The sequence below is a fragment of the Mesoplodon mirus genome, assembly GCF_964341445.2.
Source record: "Mesoplodon mirus genome assembly, chromosome: 19".
Taxonomy (NCBI): Eukaryota; Metazoa; Chordata; class Mammalia; order Artiodactyla; family Ziphiidae; genus Mesoplodon; species Mesoplodon mirus.
The window spans coordinates 53,998,221-54,021,148 of record NC_138995.1 but is presented as its reverse complement, the minus strand read 5'-3'; the positions used below and the strand labels follow the sequence as shown (position 1 = coordinate 54,021,148).

At 53.7% G+C, this 22,928-nt stretch overlaps 1 protein-coding gene across 4 annotated transcripts in view; it reads right to left on the bottom strand.

The window, feature by feature from the left end:
* Positions 1-22,928, bottom strand: part of GRIK5 (glutamate ionotropic receptor kainate type subunit 5) — a 48,943-nt gene that overhangs the window by 22,812 nt on the left and 3,203 nt on the right. The window contains exons 2-12 of one of the 4 annotated variants that reach the window (XM_082608128.1): positions 22,396-22,524; positions 21,924-22,088; positions 19,498-19,595; positions 19,237-19,402; positions 16,404-16,582; positions 14,568-14,621; positions 14,307-14,468; positions 12,556-12,708; positions 12,083-12,187; positions 11,849-11,956; positions 1,163-1,366 (exon numbers count right to left, since the gene is read on the bottom strand). In XM_082608128.1, the coding sequence (XP_082464254.1) occupies positions 1,163-1,366; positions 11,849-11,956; positions 12,083-12,187; positions 12,556-12,708; positions 14,307-14,468; positions 14,568-14,621; positions 16,404-16,582; positions 19,237-19,402; positions 19,498-19,595; positions 21,924-22,088; positions 22,396-22,474 (1,473 nt within the window). In that variant the 5' untranslated portion in view covers positions 22,475-22,524. Of the gene's footprint in view, positions 1-1,162; positions 1,367-11,848; positions 11,957-12,082; positions 12,188-12,555; positions 12,709-14,306; positions 14,469-14,567; positions 14,622-16,403; positions 16,583-19,236; positions 19,403-19,497; positions 19,596-21,897; positions 22,089-22,395; positions 22,525-22,928 lie in introns of all 4 variants that reach the window. The other 3 variants (XM_082608130.1, XM_082608129.1, XM_082608131.1) reach the window with 3 other exon arrangements.

Sequence of the window (22,928 nt, the reverse complement as noted above, 5' to 3'; positions counted from 1 at the left end):
GGCTCCACACACCTGCCCTGGACGTGCCCCTAAGCTGGGGGCCTGTTTGTCTTTTTTGGGCATTCGCCCACATGGCTTCTCATGAGTGGAATAAAAAGATGAACCACCTGTGACAAGCAACGTGTGCAGCGTGTCTGTAACCTTACTACAGACCTGTCAGGTATCATTATCCCCATGCTAGGGAGAGGAAACTGAGGTTCCGAGGAAAGAAATGACTCACCCCAGCACTCAAACCCAGGTTGGTCTGACTCCAAAATATTTTTTCCGCTGCACCCCTGCCTACCACCCCCCACCCCACTGCCTCTTGCCCTCCTCACCTACATTCAAATCCTGCCCACACTCAGGGCCCAGCTGCTCTTCTAATACGCCCCACACCCAACTTGTTCTTACTCATGTTCCCAACCCACCCCCCACTGTTTGTAAATGCCATCAAACACATTGCCCTTCTCCCATACCCCCCCCAACCCTGCTGACTCCTTCACACTCTTTGGGAATCTGCTTGGGCGTCACCTCTTCTGGGAAGCCCTCCCTGGATGCCTGGCTGGGTCAGGAGCCTCTGGGTCCCTCCTGTGAGTTTTCCCCATCAGCCAATGGCTCTGTCTTGTGGTCATTTGCTTTTCTGCATCTCAGTGGGGCCCTAAGTTGCTGGGAGCAGGGTCCAGGTCCCCTGTGCTCACCACTATATCCCGCGCCAGCGTGGTGCAAGGCACACACTAGGTGCTCAATAAACACCTACTGAATGCGTGACCTTGGGAGCGCAACAGGCAGCCTCCACGTCCACCTCCTGGCAGGTGCTGGGCACAGAGCACGTCCCGGCCGCCTAGCCCTATCCCTGCCTCTCACAGGAAGCCTTCTCCATCTCCTCCACGTCTGTCTAATTCCCACTCCACGTCTCTTTCATTCACTCAACACATCTTTGAGCACCGACTAAGCCAAGGTGGCGTGAGGGAAGCATTTGAAAGCGGAACATGGGAAGGGATGCATCACCCTTCTTCCCCACTGTGCCCGCCCCATGGTGCTCACCAGCCACAGGGACACAGCGCACCATCGGCTCCCGCCCCTTGTACACGCCAGGCTGGTTCTGAGGCACCACTGGCTGCCCGCCCGCCCGCTCTTGCTCACCCAACCCACGACCCCTTCCTCAGCCCCGGCCCCGCCGTACCCGGTTGATGAGCTCGCCGACCATGCCCGTCCAGGAGCCGTTGGGCTCGGGCGCCCCGTACAGCCCGTCTTCCACCAACCGCAGGCGGTAGCGGAAGCGCAGCAGCTCGGCTAGCTCCCGCAGCATGTCCACGCAGAAGCCCTCAAAGCGTTCGTTCCCCGACAGGGCCTGGAAGTTGGGCCGGCGCATGACGTACGGGTTCTCCTGGGGAAGCAGGAGAGAAGGGGTGGGGGGGTCAGAGACTGGGGCATCTGGGGGCTGGGTCGTGGGTCCCAGGGCCCAGGCTGCAGCCAGATCAGGAACCTGCCGCAGAGTGGAGATGACGGAGTCCTTGCCTTCATCCCCTGCTTACAAATGCTCAGAGTCGGTGGCGGGGGCATGTAAATTAGGAGGCTGAGATGAACAAATACACACTGCTGTATATAAAATAGATAACCAACAAGGGCCTACTCTATGGCGCAGGGAACTCTACTCATATTTTGTAAGAAGATATAAGGGAAAAGAATCTGAAAAAGAATATATGTATATATACATACCTATATATGTGTAACCTGAAACTAACAACACTGTAAATCAACTACACTTCAATTTAAAAACTAAAACTAAAAATAACTACCAAAACAAAAACAAATACTCAGAACCAGGGAAAAAGCACAGGGACCCTGCCAGGCCCTAGCAGATTGCAGGAAACTGGTTTGATCTCCACCAGACAACCTCATCTCAAGCTCAAATGGCTACAAGGGAGGCAGGTAACTTGAATGAATCAGACTGGATGGAGATTGTGCCAAACTTTCAAACTTTTGGCTAAAACCCGCAGTAGGATATATATTTTACTTGTAATCCAAGTCATACACATACGTCTGTGTGCTCACAGTTGCACCCATGTAACTAGACTTAGTTCCACAAAGCAGGCCTTTCCCTTAAGACTACGGCAGAATTACCCTATTTCCCGTCCCGCTCTACGTCAGTTTTCTACACAACCAATAACGACCCATTAAACTGACTTCATGAGCCACCAAGGGATCAAAGAGGATCTGCCCCACCAGGATTTAGCTCCAGCCCGACGCTGCCACAAGGGAAGCAGGCCTGAGATGCCAGATGGTCCAATGTCAAGAGAATTTGGAAACCCAGGTTGTTTTGTAAAATCTCCTGATTCTAAAGGTTAGCAACAGTTCAAATTCTAATACCATTTTTTTTTTTAATGCTTTGCAGGCTAAACAAACACCTGACAGTTTGCAATCTCTGGCCCACAGCTGTTTTGCTATGTTGATGCTTATTTCTGAGGGGTTTGAGCAAACTTTACCAACCCTTTTTGTGCCAAATAAGGACAAAAGCAGAGAGAATATTCCAAGTGCTAGTAAGACAAGGCATATGAAGATGATGGTAACAAAAGGGATACTGATCTTACATAGTTATTGTCTAAATGGTTGTTTGTACAGTGTCACTTTGGACTTAGGAATAAAAGGAGTTAGGACTTAGGAATCAGCCCGAAGAGCTTTGGCAATAATATCCATATGGTTACCATGTGGACTGAACACCTGCGAAGTACCAGCCCCTGTGCTGTATGCGTTCTCTGGATTTTATCAATTTAATGCCTCACAGTGGGAATTCCCTGGTGGTCCAGGGGTTAGGACTCCATGCTTTCACTGCCGAGGATGCAGGTTCAATCCTTGCTGGGGGAACTAAGATCCTGCAAAAAAAAAAAAAGGGGGCTTCCCTGGTGGCGCAGTGGTTGAGGGTCCACCTGTCGATGCAGGGGACGCGGGTTTGTGCCCCGGTCTGGGAGGATCCCACATGCCGCGGAGCGGCTGGGCCCGTGAGCCATGGCCCCTGAGCCTGCGCGTCCGGAGCCTGTGCTCCGCAACGGGAGAGGCCACAGCAGTGAGAGGCCCACGTACCGCAAAAAAAAAAAAAAAAAATTCCTCACAGTGACCTTCCACAGGAGGTATCCTTAGACTCACTTTACACATGTGGAAACTGAGGCTCACAGAGGTCAAGTGACCTCTGCCACATCTCATTCGTTCAGCCCAAAATTACTGAGCTCCGAGGTGGATGCCCAGTATTTTGCAGCTCCTCCGGTCGAGAGATAGAGCGGATCTCTCCACTCCTCGGGTCTGAGCGGCCCTCGAGACTCGCTTTGGACAACAGAATGTGTTCGAAGTAGTGCTGTGTGACCTTCAGAGCCTGGGACCTCACAGAGATCTCTTGGGACCCCAGTGTAAGGAAGCCCGGGCCAAGGATTTCCCCGGTGGTCCAGTGGTTAAGAATCCGCCTTCCAATGCAGGGGACATGGGTTTGATCCCTGGTCAGGGAACTAAGATCCCACATGCCAGCGGGGCAACTAAGCCCACGCACTGCAACTACTGAGCCTGCGCACTCTGGAGCCCATGAGCCACAACGAAAGATCCCGCGTGCTGCAACTAAGACCCGATGCAGCCAAATAAATAAATAATTTTTTTAAAAAAAGGAAGCCCAGGCCAGCCTGCTGAAGGATGAGGGAGAATGAGTGAACCGAGATGTGCCGGCCAACAGCCCAGCCTAGACACCAGCTGAATGCAACCACAGTGAGCTCAGCAGAACTGCTTAGTTGGCCCACAGAACTGTGAGAAATAATAATCGTTATTGTTGGAAACCTTCAGGTTTTGGGCGGTTTGTTATACAGTGATAGGTGCTATAAGGTACCTATAGACTAGATTCCAGGACCCCAACAAAGTCCCAGAGCTGAGGGGAGATGGGACGGAGGGAAGTCAGAGCTTTTCTCTCTCTCCCATGCCACATTTTCAAATTCAAAACTGTGAAACCAGGAATAGGAATGAGATAATACTAATAATAGCAGCAGCAGCTAGCATTTCTTGTGGGCTTGCTGTGTGACAGCTACTCTGTCAGCGTAGGAGGTCAGTATTATTACCTCTATTTGAGAGATGGGGACACAGGTCCTGAGAAGTGAAGTAGTGAGTGGCTGAGATGGACAAGTCAGGCTGAGTCCAAAGCCCTGCTCTTAAGCCCTATGCCAGACTAAACAAGAGCAGAGCTGGGAGAAGCTAGACACAGAGAGGGTGGCGGTGGGGGGCCTGGCCGGGTATCAAAGCTAGAGAATCAGAAATCAGGAATTCTCTAGACAAACACCCAGTGTTAGAGTTGGAAGGCGCTCATGCGGCCCTCTTGATGTACACAGGAGGAAACCGAAGTTCAGAGAGGTCAGGTGTCTTGCCCAAGGTCACACAGCTGAAGCCGGGCAGTAGGAAGGGGAGACTGGGCAGAGCTGGGATTCAAAACCCAGTTGCTGTGCTCTCCAAAGCCCTCGTTCCTCCCACCAGTCCAAAGCTGATCTTCAAATTCAAGACTGAGGCACCTGGGTTCTGGATTTGGGTTTGAGGCCTCAGGATCAGGTGGCAGCTGATAGAGCCAAAAACAGGCACTGAGGCCTGTGAACAGAACTCTAGGTCAGAAAACAATGATCTAGCACTCAACCCGCAGCCCCAGACCATCAGATCCAAGGGTTTTAAGAAGCCTCTAATCCAAGGTTTTCAGATTTCTTCAAAAAGAACCTTCTGCAGAAGCCCAGCATTGCAGACGGACAGTGGGATGTTGCTAAGTCTGATTCTAAGAACTCATCCTACGAATGGCTATGCACCTGTACACAAAAATGTAGGTCCAGGAGAATCATGGCAGCATTTCTTGTTTCAGGAACAAAGACTGAAACAGCCTAATTTGGAACAGGTTAAAAAGATTATTGATGTCATCAAAGAATCCCAGGCAACTACTAAAATAACAAGCTCTATAAGATCTATTCAGAGGAAAAAAACAAGCTACAGAACAACGTGTACAATATGCTATCCTTTGTGAAGGAAAAAGTGGGTATGGGCTTGTACATGCTCAGACACATCTGGGAGGATGGGGGAAAAAATGGGGGACTGGAGAGGGTAGGGGACGGATTTTTTCACTCCCCCCCTCCCCACACGCTTTGAATTCTATTTAGTGTAGAATTAAACTGAATGCGACTTAATCCTATTTAATTAACTTCTGTCCCGCCCCCAGTTTAAAATTTTAATATTAAAATATTTAAAAAATTTTAGAGATGATATTTAAATGCATATGGAAATGTAAAAGATCAAAAGAACCAAAGCAATCCTAAAGAAGAACATGAAAACTGGAGGATTTACCCTACTGGGTATTAAGACAATTTAAAACTGTGGTGTTATGAAAGAATGCTCAACATCATTAACTATTAGAGAAATGCAAATCAAAACTACAATGAGATATCACCTCACACCGGTCAGAATGGCCATCAAAAAATCTAGAAACAATAAATGCTGGGGAGGGTGTGGAGAAAAGGGAACGCTCTTGCACTGTTGGTGGGAATGCAAATTGATACAGCCACTATGGAGAACAGTATGGAGGTTCCTTAAAAAACTAAAAATAGAATTACCATACGACCCAGCAATCCCACTACTGGGCATATACCCTGAGAAAACCATAATTCAAGAAGAGTCATGTACCAAAATGTTCATTGCAGCTCTATTTACAATAGCCAGGTCATGGAGGCAACCTAAGTGTCCATCAACAGATGAATGGATAAAGAAGATGTGGCACATACATACAATGGAATATTACTCAGCCATAAAAAGAAACGAAATTGAGTTATTTGTAGTGAGGTGGATGGACCTAGAGTCTGTCATACAGAGTGAAGTAAGTCAGAAAGAGAAAAACAAATACCGTATGCTAACACATATATATGGAATCTAAGAAAAAAAAAAGGTCATGAAGAACCTAGGGGTAAGACGGGAATAAAGACACAGACCTACTAGAGAATGGACTTGAGGATATGGGGAGGGGGAAGGGTAAGCTGTGACAAAGTGAGAGAGTGGCATGGACATATATACACGACCAAACATAAAATAGCTAGCTAGTGGGAAGCAGCTGCATAGCACAGGGAGATCAGCTAAGTGCTTTGTGACCACCTAGAGGGGTGGGATAGGGAGGGTGGGAGGGAGGGAGATGCAAGAGGGAAGAGATATGGGAACATATGTATATGTATAACTGATTCACTTTGTTATAAAGCAGAAACTAACACACCATTGTAAAGCAATTATACTCCAATAAAGATGTTAAAAATAAATAAATAAATAAATAAATAAAATAAAACTGTGGTGTTTAAGACAATGTGGTATTAGAGCAAAGACAGACAAACAGACAATAGAATGGAGAGTTTGGAAACCCACACATAAATGGATACTTGATGGTAAGACTGTGCTGAAGGGGGAAAGAATGAACATTTTAATAAATGGTACCATGCAATAAAACATCCATATGGAAAAAACGTATTCTGATCCCCCCTACCTCACATAATACATAAAAATCAATTCTAGGTGGATTGTAGATCTAAAGGTAAAAGGCAAAATTATTATGTTTTCAAGAAACATATAGGAGACTAGCTTTATGAACTTGGGGTAGGCAGAGAATTCTTTTTCTTGGCCGTGCTGCGTGGCATGTTGGATCTTAGTTCCCCGACCACGGATCGAACCCATGCCCTCTGCCATGGAAATGCAGGGTCTTAACCACAGGACCGCCAGGGAAATGCCAAGAATTCTTAAATTCTAAAAGCATTAACTGGACTTCCCTGGTGGTGCAGTGGTTAAGAATCCACCTGCCAATGCAGGGGACACAGGTTCCAGCCCTGGTCTGGGAAGATCCCACATGTCGTGGAGCAACTAAGCCCGTGTGCCACAACTACTGAGCCTACTCACCACAACTACTGAAGCCCACACGCTCTAGGGCTTGTGCTCTGCAACAAGAGAAGCCACCACAATGAGAAGCCCGTGCACAGCAATGAAGAGTAGCCCCCGCTCGCCACAATTAGAGAAAGCCCGCACGCAGCAACGAAGACCCAACACAGCCAAAAATAAATAAATAAGTAAGCATGTAAATAAATAAATAAATAAAAGCATTAACCGTAAAGCGGGGAGAAAAGTATAAAATGGACTTTAGGAAAATTTAAAAATCTTTTCATCAAAAGATACCACTGGGGGGACTTCCCTGGTGGTCCAGTGACTAAGACTCTGTGCTCCCAATGCAGCGGGCCCGGATTCAATCCCTGGTCAGGGAACTAGACCCCGCATGCTGCAAATAAGAGTTCACAAGCTGCAACTAAAGATCCCACACGCCGCAACGAAGATCCTGCACTCAGCAACGAAGATCCCGCATGCCGCAACTAAGACCTGGCGCGGCCAAATAAATAAATAAATATTGAAAAAAAAAAAAAAAGATACCATTGAGGGGAATTCTCTGGCCGTCCACTGGTTAAGACTCCTCACTTACACTGCCGAGGGCCCAGGTTCAATCCCTGGTCAGGGAACTAAGATCCCACAAGCTGCACGGCACAGCCAAAAATAATACCACCAAGAGTGAAAAGGCAAGCCACAAAGTGGGAGAAGTTCTCTGCAATGCGTATTCTAACAAAGAACTTATATCCAGAACATATAAATAGATTACAAATCAATAAAAAGGTCAGATATTCCAATTTTCTAAAAATAGAGAAAGATTTGAGCAGGGACTTCCCAAAAGAAGGTTCCAAATAGGCAATAAATGAAAAAGTGGTCACCTTCCACGGTCGTTAAGGAAATGTAAGTTAAAACTACAATAGGGTTGGCACCTTCCTATACTCAGCACTGGCAAAACTGAGGAGCGACTGGAATTCTCCTTCACACACTGCTGGTGGGAATGGGGGGTGGTACCGCCACTTTGGAAAATGCTTTGGCAGCATCTACCGAAGCTGGAAAACTCCAGCAATTCCACTCCTGCAAAGACACTCGACAGAAATGCCTATACATGTTCACCGAAAGGCGTGTGGTAGGGTGTTCACAGCAGGACAATTCACAATAACAAAAGAACTAGAAACAACTTCAATGCACGTCAATTTGGTGGGTAAGTAAATCGCGGTTCGTTCATATAACAGGACATATAACGAGACTAAACTATTTGCAGCAACGTGGGTGAATCTCACAAACACGTGTTGTGCACAAGAAGGCAGACGAGAGAGAGAACATAGAATACGATGCCATTTATGTGAAGTTCAAAGCAGGCAAAGCTAACCTGGGGGGCGGTTAGAGACCAGAAGGGGCATATGGAGAGCTGGGGGTGGGAGAACTGGTCCCACAGGTGTGTTCAGTTATTGCAAATTCAGTGAGTGGTACACTTAATGCTTTGTGCAAGTTTCTGTATGCATGTTACACTTCTATAAAAATCCCTTGAAACTAAGAAATGTTAAAGTAGGGTGGGTTCTAGAACATTCCTCACAAGCTGCTTGCCTGGACCCTTTTGTGAAGCCAGGACCCAATTCCATATCCAAGACTTCCTGGAGGGCAGTTTAAAGGACCCCTATCTAGTTTTCCCCCTTCAATTTATTATGAATATTTTAGTTCCCTCATTTTACAGGAGGAAGCTGAAGACAGAGAGAAGAGACCCACCCAGGTCACAAAGTGTACAGACGGCAGGGCCAGGCCTAGAACGCAGAAGTGAGGGTTTGGAAAGAAGCAGAAATCGACGTGGTGTGGTGCAATGTAGAAGCACGTGGGCTCTGCCATCCTCTAGTTGCGCGATTCGCGTCACCTAACCCTCCTGTGCCTTAGTTTTGTCTGAAAATCGGAGTTCACAACGGTACCTGCCTCAGGGCTGCCATGAACGCCGAGTAACACCAGCAAAGAGCTCAGCATACAGCTCAAAGACTCTGGCCACAATGATGGCTATTCTTTACTTTTTTTGGCCCAACTACGCGGCTTGTGGGATCTTAGTTCCCCGACCGGGGATTGAACCCTGGCCCTCAGCAGTGAAAGCGCAGAGTCCTAACCACTGGACAGCCAGGGAATTCCCAACTGCTATTCTTACTGATGATGCCAGATGGGGAGAGAAAAGGGATTCACATGTGCTCAGCACATCTTCCCAGCAGGACACTGCCAGGGGCACCTGCTGATCTCATGCCATCCTCCCACAGCCCTTCAAGGTGGGACTATTAGACCCATTTTACAGATGAAGGTATGGAGCCTAGAGAGTTGGATGACCTGAGGTTCAGGCAAAGCCAGGAATGCAAGTGAGGTCTGTCTGACCGCAGAGGCACCAAAGAGCAGGACGAGATGTCACAGCTTGATGAAGGGAGAACCTCTCTGGGAGGGGTAAGGGCCTGGGGCTTGGGGAAGGGCCCTGCAAAACCTCATCCCCTGGGGCACCTCTCCTGCACCCCCAGCTTCCCTGAGGGACCTCTCTCGGTCTTGGCACCAGCCCGCCCTCGCTCAGCTCCAGATGTGTGGGCACCACCCAGGGACAGCCCCAGCCTCCACCCCACCTGCTCCCTCCCCCAGCCCAGCCCATCAACATCCCACATCAGATCCCCTCTGTCCCCACAGCCCCAGACAGCTCAGGCCTCAACCTCCCCAACCTAGGGCGTCTCTCTCTCCTGCAGCCTCCCTCAGGGCCCCGCTTTTCTGACACCCAGATCTGGCCCTGCCCCTTCCTGCTTAACGGTCTCTAACGACCAGGAGAAGCATAGCTAAGTTCCCCAGAGACCCTTCCCCACCTCTGTCACAGCACTCACCACCCCTCCATGTTTGTTAGGTGCCAGGCACCACCCCAGGCCCAAGGGACAGAGCAGGGAATAAGACAAGCCCTGAAAGCTTCCTGTCCCCGGCACCCAGCGCCAGGTTGACTCATGTCTGAATCCCCAAGTGCCTGGAGCAGGCCCAGCCCAGAAACACAAGTCTGAAAATGTTAGTGAACGAATGGGCAGGTCCGGCTGTGCACACTGAGGCCGCTGCCTCTACATCCGATCTGGCAAACACCTCCTGAGGCCCCTGCTCCTGTGGTTCCTGCTGCCTGGAAGGCCAGGCCCCTCCTCCTCTGTGCACCCAACTCCTACAGGGCTTCTAAAGCCCTGTCTAACACCACCTCCTCTGTGAAGCCTTCTTCAGGCCTTCGAAGGCTGAGGCAGCCCCTCCTTTCTGTGGGGGTCCCTTATTACCCTGTGTGGGAATGATTGTGTCCAGGTCTGTCTCCATCAGACTGGGATCCTCACTGCAGGGTCACTCAAGGATAGGGAGGCCACGGGACCACCTGGGACTCATTCCTCCGCCTCCAGAATATGTGTGAGGTCTGGCTGCAGGGCAGCTTCAGTAAATATTTGTGGAATGAATGAGCAAATGAATGACTCCATCAAGAGAAGAATGAAGGTCAGGAAGAGGGCAACACTGGCTCAGGGGCCCTGGGGAGAACGGGAGACAAGTGTGGGAAAAGACTGGAAGCCCCCCGGGGGTCACAGCCCTGCTCTCCTGATACCCACTCCCTGACCTCCGCCCCTGCTCCCCACCGAGAACCCCAGGAAGCCTCTGGGGTTGGCTCCACTCCCACACGTGCAGAGGTGCTCCGTCTCCCAGCCAGCCTGGCCTGGTCCTCAGGGCCCCTGAGTGAGGCTGTTACGAAGTGTTTGGTTTCCCATCTGTAAGCCATCTGGCCCTCCCCTGGAGGAGGTCCACATTAGGTCAGGAGCTCCCTAGGGACAGAGGAAATAGCTCTGTGACATGCTGCTTTAAGGGGCCTCCGACGTCCTGCAGAACCTGGGTAATCCTCTCAACCTCAGCATCCACAGCTATCAGCCGGCCCAGCTCACGGTTACCGAGGGGCTTCGCCCAGACAACGGATGCCAGCGGGCCAGGGACCCAGCTGCTATGAAGCCCAGCGGCTCAGGCAGCTTCCTGCTCCCCAGGTCCTGTGCGCCTCCCCTCCCTGGGCTCCTGGCAGGAAGCAGCAGGGTGCAGCGGAGAGGGCAGGGGCTCTGAGCATGTCACTCAGCTCCAGCAGGGACAAGCCCTGTGACCTGTTTCCTTACCTTCAAAACGAGGAAGATAGGACAAACCTCACCGACTAGCTGAGAGGTTTAATGAGTGACACCTGCAAGGGCCTAGCACAGTGCCTGGTGCAGAACAGGTGCTCCATATATCCTCGCTGACACACGAAGGCACCTCGGTCTCTGGTCTGGTAAAATGCAGGAGTGACACTCCAGGGGCTAGAGGACCATCTCCACGGCTGGTGCTCAGGAAGGAGAGGACTGGACATTCAGAGCACAGTGGTCAAGACTTGGGCTCTGGAGACTCAGAGACGCAGCATCCATCCTGGCTATGCCTTATAAGAGACATGGCATTCATCCTGGCTGTGCCTTATACTTGCTGTGTGACCTGAGCAAGTCACTTCACCTCTCTGAGCCTCTTCAAGATGGATATTAAATAAGTTGGCATGTGTCAATACACTTGGTGGGCAAACGTGACAAAACGACTGCTCTAGCAATGGTGATTTACAGGGGCCTACCCTGGGCCAGGCGCTGAGAGAGGCGCCCCCCCTGTACCGCCTCGTGGGATCCGCATGAGGCCAGTCGTTCCCATCTCTGCCATGCATCGGCAGGCTGGCAGTACCCAGGGCTGGACCTGGCTCTGATGGCAGAGTCTGTGCCCACCGCTGCTCCAGCAGCAATTAGGTTGGTGATGTTGCGGCCACAGTCAGGAGTTGTTGGGTGCCTGGGTCATGTCCCCACTGGTCTGTGTGCCGTGCCAGCCCAGGCATCCCTCCTCCTCACTAGGACTGGCCTGGGGCACCGCTCAGGAAAGGCACCTTCATCTACCGCCTGTCCCCACAAGGGCCACTCACCAGGATGGTCGTAACCACCAGCGTCTTATTGGCCAGCGTCTGTGACAGGTTGATGTCCAGGGTGGTGGCGTTCATCGCCAGGGTCCGGTTGGAGTACCACACCCCGATCTGAGGCAGAGAGGGCACTGTCAGCACAGGCCCTGCCTGAGGATGCCGCAGCCCTCTGGGCCCTGCCCCGCCCTGCCCCGGCCCCCAGCTCCATCCAGGCTCTGGCATCGTCCTGGGGATGCTCACCTCACGGTGGCCCTGCCGAGACTTCTCCAGGATGCGCAGGGTGTAGTTGGTCCTCTGCCCTTTGCTGTTGAACTCGACCCGCCCAGTCAGCCCGTCATACTCTACCTAGCAGGGCGGGAGGAGGGCAGAGGGAAGGGTGGCAGGGGCCCAGAGGGGAAGAGACAGAGATGGAGGAGACGAGAGAGAGGGAGAGGGACCAGGAAGGACCACAGTTAAACGAGTAAGACAACATGCCAGCAAATGAGAGGAGATGGAACAAAGAAGCGGGGCAAGAGCAGCACAGACAGGCAGAGGAAGGCCGGGAGAGGAGAGACAGACGGGAGCGTGAGGCCCAGGGAGAGCAGGAGGCGGGGGCCAGGGTTGGAGGTGGGGGGACAGGGCGGGGGGGGGCCGCGGGGTGGACACAGTGAGCACCCCCCCACACCGGGAGGCAGGCTGCCACGCCCCCTCGGCCCTCCCCGCTCCCAGCTCACCATGCGCAGGTAGTTCATGAGGCTGGTCCCATGGGGCCAAATGTTGGCCGACGTACAGGCCAGTGGCTTCACACCGATCTCCTGGCTGCGGTTCAGCTCCCGGACGGCACTCACCACCACGTGCACGGCGTCGAACATCAGGGCAGCTGAGAGCTGGGGTGTGGGGTGTGGGGAGGGCAGAGATGGGGAGGGATGGGAAAGATGCAGCTCAGCCAGGGGAGCCCCAAAGCCCCGTGGTGCCACCCCCAAGCCCTGAGACAACTCTCCTCTCTCCAGGAACATAAAACCACGCAGGTCAGAAGCGAGGAGGGTCTTCTAGGGCATTGGAGATGACAGTGGGAAAGACATGCATGCTGCCCACGCCGCCATGGGGGCAGCTCTTCCTGACTGCGTGCAGCCCGTGTCTATTTGGGGAAGGGCACGTCTGAGAGGGTTTGCCTAGACGGCCAGCTGTCACCCTCAAGGGGGATGTTGGTGGGCGCAGGAATCTGTGTGTCTTTGTGGCTGATGTAGGGTCATGGAGGGTGGGGGGAGACAGCCACAGCCCCTGTCTGAGTGTGTCTGGGGACACATTTATGTGGGTGGGGCTGGACAAACATGCCTATTTATCTATAAACAGGGTGGGCCTGATGTGCAGGAAGCAGGAGAGTGTAACGGCTATGAGTCCAGGGCTTGGGAGGCTCTGAGCTGAAGGCCCAGCCCTACTATTTCCTGTAGAGAGCCAAGTCCACACGTCTCTCAGAATCTCAGTTTCCTCCCTTGTAAAGGAAGGGTGACAGTTATCTCTGCCTCCGAGTGCTCACGTGGGGCTCAAGAGAGACAATGCATGCAAAGTGCTCAAAATAGCGCCTGGCACACAGGGAGGGCTCGACACAAACTGGCCACCGAGCGGTGCCGGCCAACATGGGAGTGTGTCTGGGAGAGTGTGTCTTGGCTGGCTGGGGCAAAGGTCTGAATATGCGTGTTGGGTGGGTAGGTGTAGAGTGCGGATGGATGCTCCCCTGTCCGTGTATGTGTGCAATGGCCCTGCACGCACATGTCTGACTGCAAGGCTCAGTGTCTGTGTGAGTTTTTGTGCATGTAGGAGTATCTCAGTACCTTGGTGTATGGCTAGATGTTTGTGAACAAATACACATAAATATGCATCTTTTGTATGTTTGCATTTATTCAACATATATTATCGGATACCTACTCTGAGCAGGTAGTTTTAGATGCTGGGGATACCATGGTGAACAAAATAGAAACGCCCGCCCTCATGGAACTTACAAGCTAAATATCTGTACATACCTCTAAGCAAAACATAGAGCAAGCCACATGGTGATTAGATAAGCAAAGATAGATGCTATGGAGAAAAATCTGGCAGGGAAGGTGGCTAAAGGTGGGTAGTTTGCAATTTTGTAAACAGGGGGACATTTGAGCAGTAACTTGGAGAGGAGGGAGCGAATTGCTACTTCCCTGGGGAAGTGCACACAAAGCAGCAGGAAGAGCAAGTGCAAAGGCCCTGAGGTGCGCATGTGCTGGGGCAGCAGAGGCACCTGGAGGAGACCCATGTGGCTGGAGCGGCTTGGGAGGTGGAGAGGAAGAAAGGGGTCAGACTTAGCTCAGGGCCACGCTGTGAGGCCTCGTGGATGTTCTCAGAAAGCGAGTGGGGCACCGGAGGGTTCTGAGCACAACCGGCCAAGGCCTGAAGGGGCCTCGGAAGTGTCTGTGTGCAGGGTGCCTGTGTGCCGGGGGCGAGGGTGTGAGCTCACCGCGGGGCCGGGGTAGGTGCTGGCTTCACAGTTCTCCCTCCAGGACATGTTGAGGCTGCGCACAAACTCAGGATAGAAGGGGTGAGAGGTGTTGAACATGGAGAAGCCCAGGATGTTGGAGGAGTCCTCCACGATCCCGTCCAGGTGCAGGATGGGGAAGTCCTGGGACCGAGAAGAGGGGGTGAGGGAGGGGCTGGGCCCATGTCAGGGCAGACACTGCAGAGGGACATGGGGGCTTCAGGGGCTGCAGGGGGTACGCACCATGGTGGTGAGGATGTACTTGTAAAACGCTGAGGTCATTCCCAGCTCCGAGGCCTGGAGAACACAGGGGGCAGACATGGGGAGAAGCCGAGAGAGCAAGAGAGATTTAGAGACAGGCCTTGCAAGGAGACACCCCATGAGGAACAGTAAGAGACACCCAGAGACAGAGAGAGACAGGGAAAAGGAGACAAGTGGGGGCAGAGGGAGACGTTGGTCACTCATGTCCCGCAGGGTGACTAGTGCCCCAGGTGGGATGAAGATTTTGTTGGAGGAGAGAATGACACCCTCAAGTGCCTGCCTCCCTCTTTAGGTCACTTAGAAGAGACAGGCAAAGGGACGCCTCAGAAACAGGGTGGGGGAGGGCAACCTTAACCTTAACCCCCAGGTTGCCCCAAAGCCAAGTTTGGGCTGCTAATGTGTAGGGCTCAGCCTGATCACAGGTCAGAAAAACCACCCCCTGTAATCTTTAAAAGCACTTTGCAATGAAAGGCAGCCAATTTAAATCTCAAGATTCAGGAATTCCTTGGCGGTCCAGTGGCTGGGACTCCACGCTTCCACTGCAGGGGGCACGGGTTCAATCTCTGGTCAGGGAACTAAGATCCCGCAAGCCGTGCAGCATGGCCAAAAAAATAAATAAATCTCAAGATGCATGTTGTGAGCCCCCTTCCTCACAGTCCTCAAGGAAAACAAAGCTAGAAGACGTCTCCCTGCCAGGAGTGCCCACTTCTGTCCTGCCACCACCATTAGAACATGAAACGGCACCAGACTGCATTGCCTGTGTGGCAGGAGCTGTTATCACATGGGTTACAGCCCATTCCAGGACAGAAACATGCACGCTCGAGAGGAAAGTGACCACCAGTCACTTGGCTCACACAGGAGGGGCTGGGACCCCGGCCCAGGCTTGCACTGTCTGCCTCCAGAACCCGAAATCTTTTCTCTAAGCCTCAAGAGCCCTGTGGATTCCATCCACGCTTCTTCCTGTTAGCTACGATCGGCAATGATATATGGTTTTAATTTTTTAAAAACTGGAGAAAAATAAATAATACAGATTAGATTATGAGGAAAAATTGAGAGCAGGGAACAATGAATGATTAATGAATGTGGGTCACCACTGGATGGCCTGCAGAGGGCCCATGGGGAAAGGTCCTGCGCTGGCCCTTCCTGGGTGGTGCCCTTGAGACAGTCCATTCCCTGCCCCTCCCCAGAACCCCTGCTTCTTCATCCAAAAAATGGTATCATACCTGCCCTGCCCTGCAGGTTGGGGTGAGAGCCAAATTACCTTGTTTTGTTTTTGTTTTTGTTTTTTGGCCACACTGCACAACTTGTGGACTCCTAGTTCTCTGACCAGGGATAGAACCAGGGCCCTCTGCAGTGGAAGCGCGGAGCCCTAACCACTGGACCGCCAGGGAAGTCCTGAGAGCCAAATTAAAGAAGGCGCGCAAACACCTCGACACAGAGTAGGAGAGGCATTCAGTAAAGATGACAGGGCGCTCCCACTACGCCCGCGTTTATTCTGGGCCAGGGGCTGTCCCAGTGCTCCCCCACCTTTCACTCATTAACCCTCACGGCACCCCACAGAGGTAGCAAGCATAAACAGAGAGGGAAGGCGACTGTCCAGGGTCCAACCAAGGGTGCAGCCGGCAAGCAGCTGAGCTGAGAGACAAAACTTCCTATTTAGTGTTTGCACGTAGGAAGCGGGGCCCCGGACCACCATGTGACAACTGAGGCCCGTGGGCCTTGGTTGACTTGTTCTGTCACCCCATGTTTCTGCTCCTGACCCTGTAGGGAAATCAGAGAGGGGACCCACCAGAGAGGGGAAATCAGGTGGGGACCCACCTTACGGAGAATGAGGTGGGAAATGGATGCGTTGGCGTCGATGATGATGGTGGACACTTTGTCATCTCGGATCTCCTTGAGCAGCGGCGTGGGGTCCCGGCTGTCATCCAGCATCCTCACCGATAGCGTCTCCTTGGAGATGAGGAAGCCGCGCACCAGTTCCTCCAATCGCAGCAGGCCTGAGGGAGGGGTGGGGCCCAGGGTTAGAGCCCCTCCGTGTGCCTGGAGACGGGGCGGCCGCTCCCTCCTCTCTGGCATGGGGTAGCTGGGGAGAGGACCAGGGCTCGCCCAGGATGTGGGGTGGCTGTTCGGAGTGAAGCTGGCTCTCTTGGGGTGCTGGGCCCAGGGGCCTGATGCTTGGGTCCTCTCAAATTGAAGTCCCAACCGAGACCTCCCCCTGCCTCCAGATCGCTGTCTCCCGCCACCTTTCTGCCCCCACCGGGCTGCGTGACAAACGTCGCACACCTCACGTGTGCACAGCCGCAATCTGCGCTCTGCGCCAAACCACCACACCTCACCAGGCCAGTGAACAGACTCCAGCCGGCCAGGAGCTCAGGCCAGAACCCTTGACGGCAGCCTGGCCTCTGTCTGTCTCTCACACCCACGGCCAATCCACCCAGGCTCTACTTTCAAAACACACCCCATGGCACCGCGTCCCCGTCACGGCCCTGGCCAGAGCCACTGTCATCTCCCGCCTGTGACATCGGCCACGCCTGCCCCCAGAGAGTCTGTTCCCTACACAGCAGCCAGAGCTGCTGCTGTAAAGCAGATGTGTCCACCTCTGTTCCAAACCCTGCAATGGCTTCTCGTTGGTTCAGAGTGAAGGCCAAAGTCCTCACAGCCTCCAAGGCCCAACTCCATCTGCCGACTCGCTTCATTGTGTCCCTGACTTCATCTCCTCCTCTCCCACTCGCTTGGCTCCGGCCACGCCGGCCCTCCTTGTTGTCACACAGACACACACACACACACACACACAGGCCCCATGGCCTCTGCACTGGCTGTTCCCTCTGCCTGGAACACTCCTCTCCAGATCCCCAGGCTCCAGATCTTTACTCAGATATCACCTCCTCAGTGAGGCCCACGCCAATCATTCTATTTCAAATTGCACCCCCTTACTCCAGCTCTCCCAATTCCCGTCATCCTCCTCTATTTGTCCACAGGACTCACTGCTCCTGACCAGACCACGTCTTCTCTATGTCCACTGCCTGGCTCTTCTCATTAGGTTTGACAAGGGCCTGGCTCATGCACTGCCACATCCCTAATACCAAGAACAACGTCTGGGGACTTCCCTGGTGGCTCAGTGGTTAAGAATCCACCTGCCAATGCAGGGGACAGGGGTTCAAGCCCTGGTCCGGGAAGATCTCACATGTCTCAGAGCAACTAAGCCCGTGCGCCACAACTACTGAAGCCCGCGCGCCTAGAGCCCGTGCTCCGCAACAAGAGAAGCCACTGCAGTGAGAAGCCTGCGCACCACAATGAGTGGCCCCCGCTCACCGCAACTAGAGAAAGCCTGTGCGCAGCAACAAAGACCCAATACAGCCAAAAATAAATAAATAAAATAAATAAGTAAAAATTAAAAAAAAAAAGTCTGGACCACGGCAGGTGTGCAGTGAATACCTTTTGAAAGAGGAATCCCTCCTGGAGGTGACTGAGCACGGCCCTCTCTCTCTGCAGCAGGACCCACAAGCCCGTCAGCCTCCCAGACGTCTCCACTTGAATGTCTCAAAGACACCTCAAACCCAGCGTGTGCCCCTGAACTGACTGTCCCTTCCTCCTCGGGCAGGACCTGGTCACCATCCATGACCCCACCCTCTCCCTTCCCTCACAACTCTCCTCAAATCCATCCTGGCACCTCCGTCCCCGTGCCACCACCTGAGCCCTAACCAGGACCATCCCTCCCCGCCTCTAGCCACTGTCCATGCCACTTCTCGTGTCATGGAGTCTCCAAGTCTGCCCTCTGTGTTGCAGCCAAAGAGCCCAAGGAGCTCTTCCTGCAACACACTCGTCCCTGCCCGGTGTGGGTACTTTCCATTGCCCCCATCGTCTTCAGGGAAAAACATAAGGCCCTCAGTGATCATGCCCCGTTCCCGGGTCCTGCTTCATTGCTCCCACGCTGGGAGCATCTCTGAGCCTCCCGGGGCCTCGCCTCTGCCCTGCCCTGCCCTCTGCTTGGTACATGCTCTTCCTCTCCTCTCCCACCTCACCTCCTCCCTACCCTTCAGGCCCAGCTTAGAGGTCCCCTTCTCTGGGAGGCAGGCTCTGAACCTCCCAGACTAGGGTTGGATCACCCCCGCTTAAGTCCTGAGAGCTCGCAACACTCCGCATCACAACTGCTCAACCACGGCGTCCCCCAGTGGCCCCGGAGCTCCGGGAAGCCGGGGACCACGCCTAGCGTTGTTCACCGCTAAACCACCGGAACCTAGCAGGGGTCCTGCTCCGAGCACGTGCCCAGTCACTATCTGCGGACTAAAGAGTCTCTTTGGGGGCGAGAGTGGGTGGGGAGGGGGTGGTCTGTGGAACCAGAGGTCTGGGTTCCTGAAGGGGAAGGGATGGTGGAGACTAGGAGAGTCTGTGTCTGGATCCCCCGGGCCTTAAAATCAGGGGGCATTCATGACTGTGAGAGACTAGATGTCTTGGGAAGGGGAGTTTGGGGAAATAGAAAACAAGGCATCCAGTTCTCCAGGGACTTCCCTGGCGGTCCGGTGGTTAGGACTCTGCACTCTCACCGCCAAGGGCCTGGGTTCAATCCCCAGTCGGGGAAGCTAGGATCCCACAGGCCAGGCGGCGCATCCAGAAAAGTAAAATAAAATAAAAAACAGTTCTCCTCCCTCACACTCGGCCTTGGCGCAGATGAGGCTGGCCGAGGGGTAGTTGAAGGACTTGAGGATCCGGGAGACCGCCAGGCTGACGTCCTCGTTACTGGGGTACAGGCTGACAGACGCGAAGCGAAGGTACTGAAGGCGGGGCATCTCCTCGGGACCCACCTTGACGTGGGGGATCTGAACAGAGAAGGACCTTTGCTTCCACCTTGCTCCCCCCTCCCCAGCCCTCGCCTCCAGGGATCACCCCCCCCAACCCCACGCTCCCGCCTCACCTCCTTCTCCCCACAGATATGGCTCACGGTGGAGGCCGACGCAGGGCTGGACGAGGGCCCCAGGACAGACACGACCCCCTTGGGCAGAATCTGACACACTGTGAGAAGAGACCGCAGATTCAGGCACCCTCTTCCTCCTCTCTGCCCCTGCCCTCAGGGAACTGCTTTGGCCCAGGAGACAACCCGACACTCCACATGGAGCTGCCTGATCCTCCTCCACCACCGGGGGACCCAGAAGCCCAGTCCCTGACCCAGCCCACCACAGGAGACAAAAGGAGGGGGCACGAGACAGAGGGAGACAGGGAGACATGGCAACAGAGGGCCGGCTCAGACCAAGAGAGAGACAAAGGAAGAAATGAAGAGGATACACCAAGGACCTCCTTCTGGCTGCAAATCCAGTGCCTGGTTTCTCAGCCTTTGTCTCTCTTAAGCTTTTTAACCACACACAACCTAAGGTGCATCCAACACCCCCTCTACCCTGAACCCAGAGCCAAGGTCCCCTCTACACTCTACACCCCAAACACCATTCCTCTGTTGCATTTCCTTGCTCCTCTTTCTTTCATTTTCTTTCTCCTTAAACATGTGTGCATCTCAAGACTGGGAGGTGGACGGAAGCCTTGGTTTTTACCTGTCCAGTGCCCATCCTCCCCGTGGCAGAACCCTAACTTTTCCTGAGGGAATCACATGGTTCCCAGAATTGATTGATACCTGACCCAGGATCAAAGAACCACATTGTGCTGGCCACAGGGATCGGTTCAGAGATGGGGACAGGCTCAAACTAGGCCACTGAGCGCCTTCCCCAGGTCCTCTGCTAAAATTATCACTGGGTTTGCTAAACTGGTGAGATGCGATGTTTTGAGCAGCTGAGGCCATCTTGCCACCAGCTGCGGAGGGCATTCCTGAAAATGAAGCCAATTTAGAGGAAAGTAGGACCCAGAGATGAAGACACAAGAGGTTCCCGGAACATCATTTGAGTGCCTGTATTAAGCCTTGCCTGAAACAATCCTGGGATATCATTTGGGTACCTGGATTCAACCAAGCCTGAAATTAATCTTTAGGCCTTTTAGTGACATGAGCTGATAAGTCCTCTTTTTTCCTTAAGGCAGCCCGAGTTGGGTTTCTGCCATCCAACTAAGAGCACCGTAACTAAACGTCTCATCTTCCTCCAAACTTATTCATTCTGTGTCTTCCATGCTGGTGAGGGTCCCACCAGTTACACACTCCAAATACCTGGAAATGCTCCTTGCCTTCTATCTTCCTCCTAATGGCCAATTAGTCACCAAATTCTGTCTCTTTTTTGTCCCCAAATTTTCTCCTATCTGTCCGCTTCTCTTCGACCCCTCCTCCCCGTCCTACTTTAGGGCTGTCAACTCAGGCACGCACCAGTCTCCTCGCCAGCTACTCAAATCTAGCTTCCAGATTCCTCTTCCAGCAGCTCCCTATTCCAAACCCATCAATGACTCCCCACTGCCTGTAGGTGAAGGTAGTGTCTTTCAACCTGACCTGGAGACCTCCTCGAGCTGGCCTGTCAATCTGCCCAGCCTCACCGCCCACTGACGAGTCACACTCCAGTCCAGAAGTCTCTCACGATCCCCCCAAACACGTCCTGAGTCCAGGTGTTCAGGGTAGGTGCAACCCCACATCAAGTTCCTGGGCTCCAAATACTCAGCCCTCCCCTCCGCCCCAGCTCCAGACTACAGGCACATGCCTGGAATACCATCTCCCTCCATACCCTCCAGCCCGGTCTCTCATTGTGTTCTGTGCTATACCAGTCAAAAAAGTCCAGGAAACATTGGACCCCATTCTCCCTCTCAGTGATCTGAAACACACACGAACCTAACAAAGACTCTGATAAAGGCCTGCAGGAAAGAAATCTGTCTAAAATACCTTTGAAGGCAGCATCTCCCGAAGGTCTATGTCCCCAGCACGTCTGTTCAAGGGACGTTTGCTCAGTCTGTGAGTATTCAACAGACTCATGCACCCCTACTATAGGGCTGGTTGTGTTCCACGGGGCATACCTTGAGCAACACCTCTCCCACTATATCCTGCCCATCTTTCAGAGCTCAGCTTCAGTTTCGTCTTCTCCAGAACACCTTCGCTGTCCCTGCCCCCTGAGGCACTCTGGCCTCGCTGCCTGGGCCCCTCATTACTTAGCTCTGGGGGCTAAGTGCCCCCAACCAGCTGTGAAGCTTCTCTTTCAAACGAGGCCCTCAGCTCCTCCAGGGCAGCACGGGGGCTGATGCTCTCCCCACCGCCCCAGGCCCAGCAGCACCATCTCTGGGAAGGAGAGGGCAGTGCAGACAGGAAGGAAAGGGCAGATGGAACTAGAAGAGAACACGGCAAGCTGAGGCGGCCAGGGCCGAGGAGCAGATGGAGGGCCACCAGCCTGCCCGGCCTCACCCCACGGCCCCTGTGGCCCTGCTCACTGGTGTCCGTGGTCTCGTACTGGCTGTCCCGCTGCAGCTCAAAGATGTCTACTTCCACGCGGGCCTTGGCTGGGACCTCGATGATCCCGTTGATCTGCTCCCGGGCCAGGGCCAGGGCCAGACGTTCACCGCGGCCACACACTGTCTGGTCGTCCAGGATGGCAGCTGAGGGGACACAGGAGTTGGGGGACCATACTCCTGGGTCCTGAGGGAGGAAGGGCTGGGCTCCTGGATTCCTTGGCTCTGAGGGAGGCTGGAGATGGGATCAGGGCTCCAGACTCCCGGATCTGAGGTTGGAGAGAGCCGGGATCCAGACACCTAGGTCCGGGGGAGGAAGGAGCCGGGGGCTGCCGGGCCGAGGCCCAGACCCCTGGGTCCTGAGGGGCTGGCAGGCCCAGAAAAGAGCCCCAGGGAGGGCTCTGGGAGGGTCTGTGAGGAGGCAGGGGCCAGCGGGGGCGCTGTAGGGCCTCACCCATGCGCAGTGATGAGAGCACCTGGCAGCTGGGGCTGGCGAAGGCAACAATCAGCAGCAGTAGCAGCTCAGCCGGCATCTTCCTCCCCTCCTCATGGGGACGCAGCTGCCGCGGCCCCCACTCGCCACCTGCAGGGAGACCCCCAGCCCACGGGGAGATTGCTGATCTGGGGGCCTCTGAGTCCCTTTGGGGACTGCTGGATGGGGTGGGGACCACAGAGCCTGGGACACTGTTGCTGAGCTCTGAAGGGCCCTGCCCTCATTAGAGCTGACGAGACTGAAGGCATCACTGTAGAGGGAGCTGAGAATCAGAGGAGCACTAGCAGGGAGAAGCCCACAGCACGCAGGCACTGAGTGGGAGAAACACTGCTAGAGCCACCAAAATGGGAGGCAGGCATGAAAAGGATCTCAGGTAAGAGCGAACTCTAGGGACCATCCCCACCCCAGGAGGAGACCAGGACGTGCCACCCCCCACCCAGTTCCGCCCCTGTCTCTGGGCAGGCAGCTGTTACTAGGCAACAGAAACCGGCTGG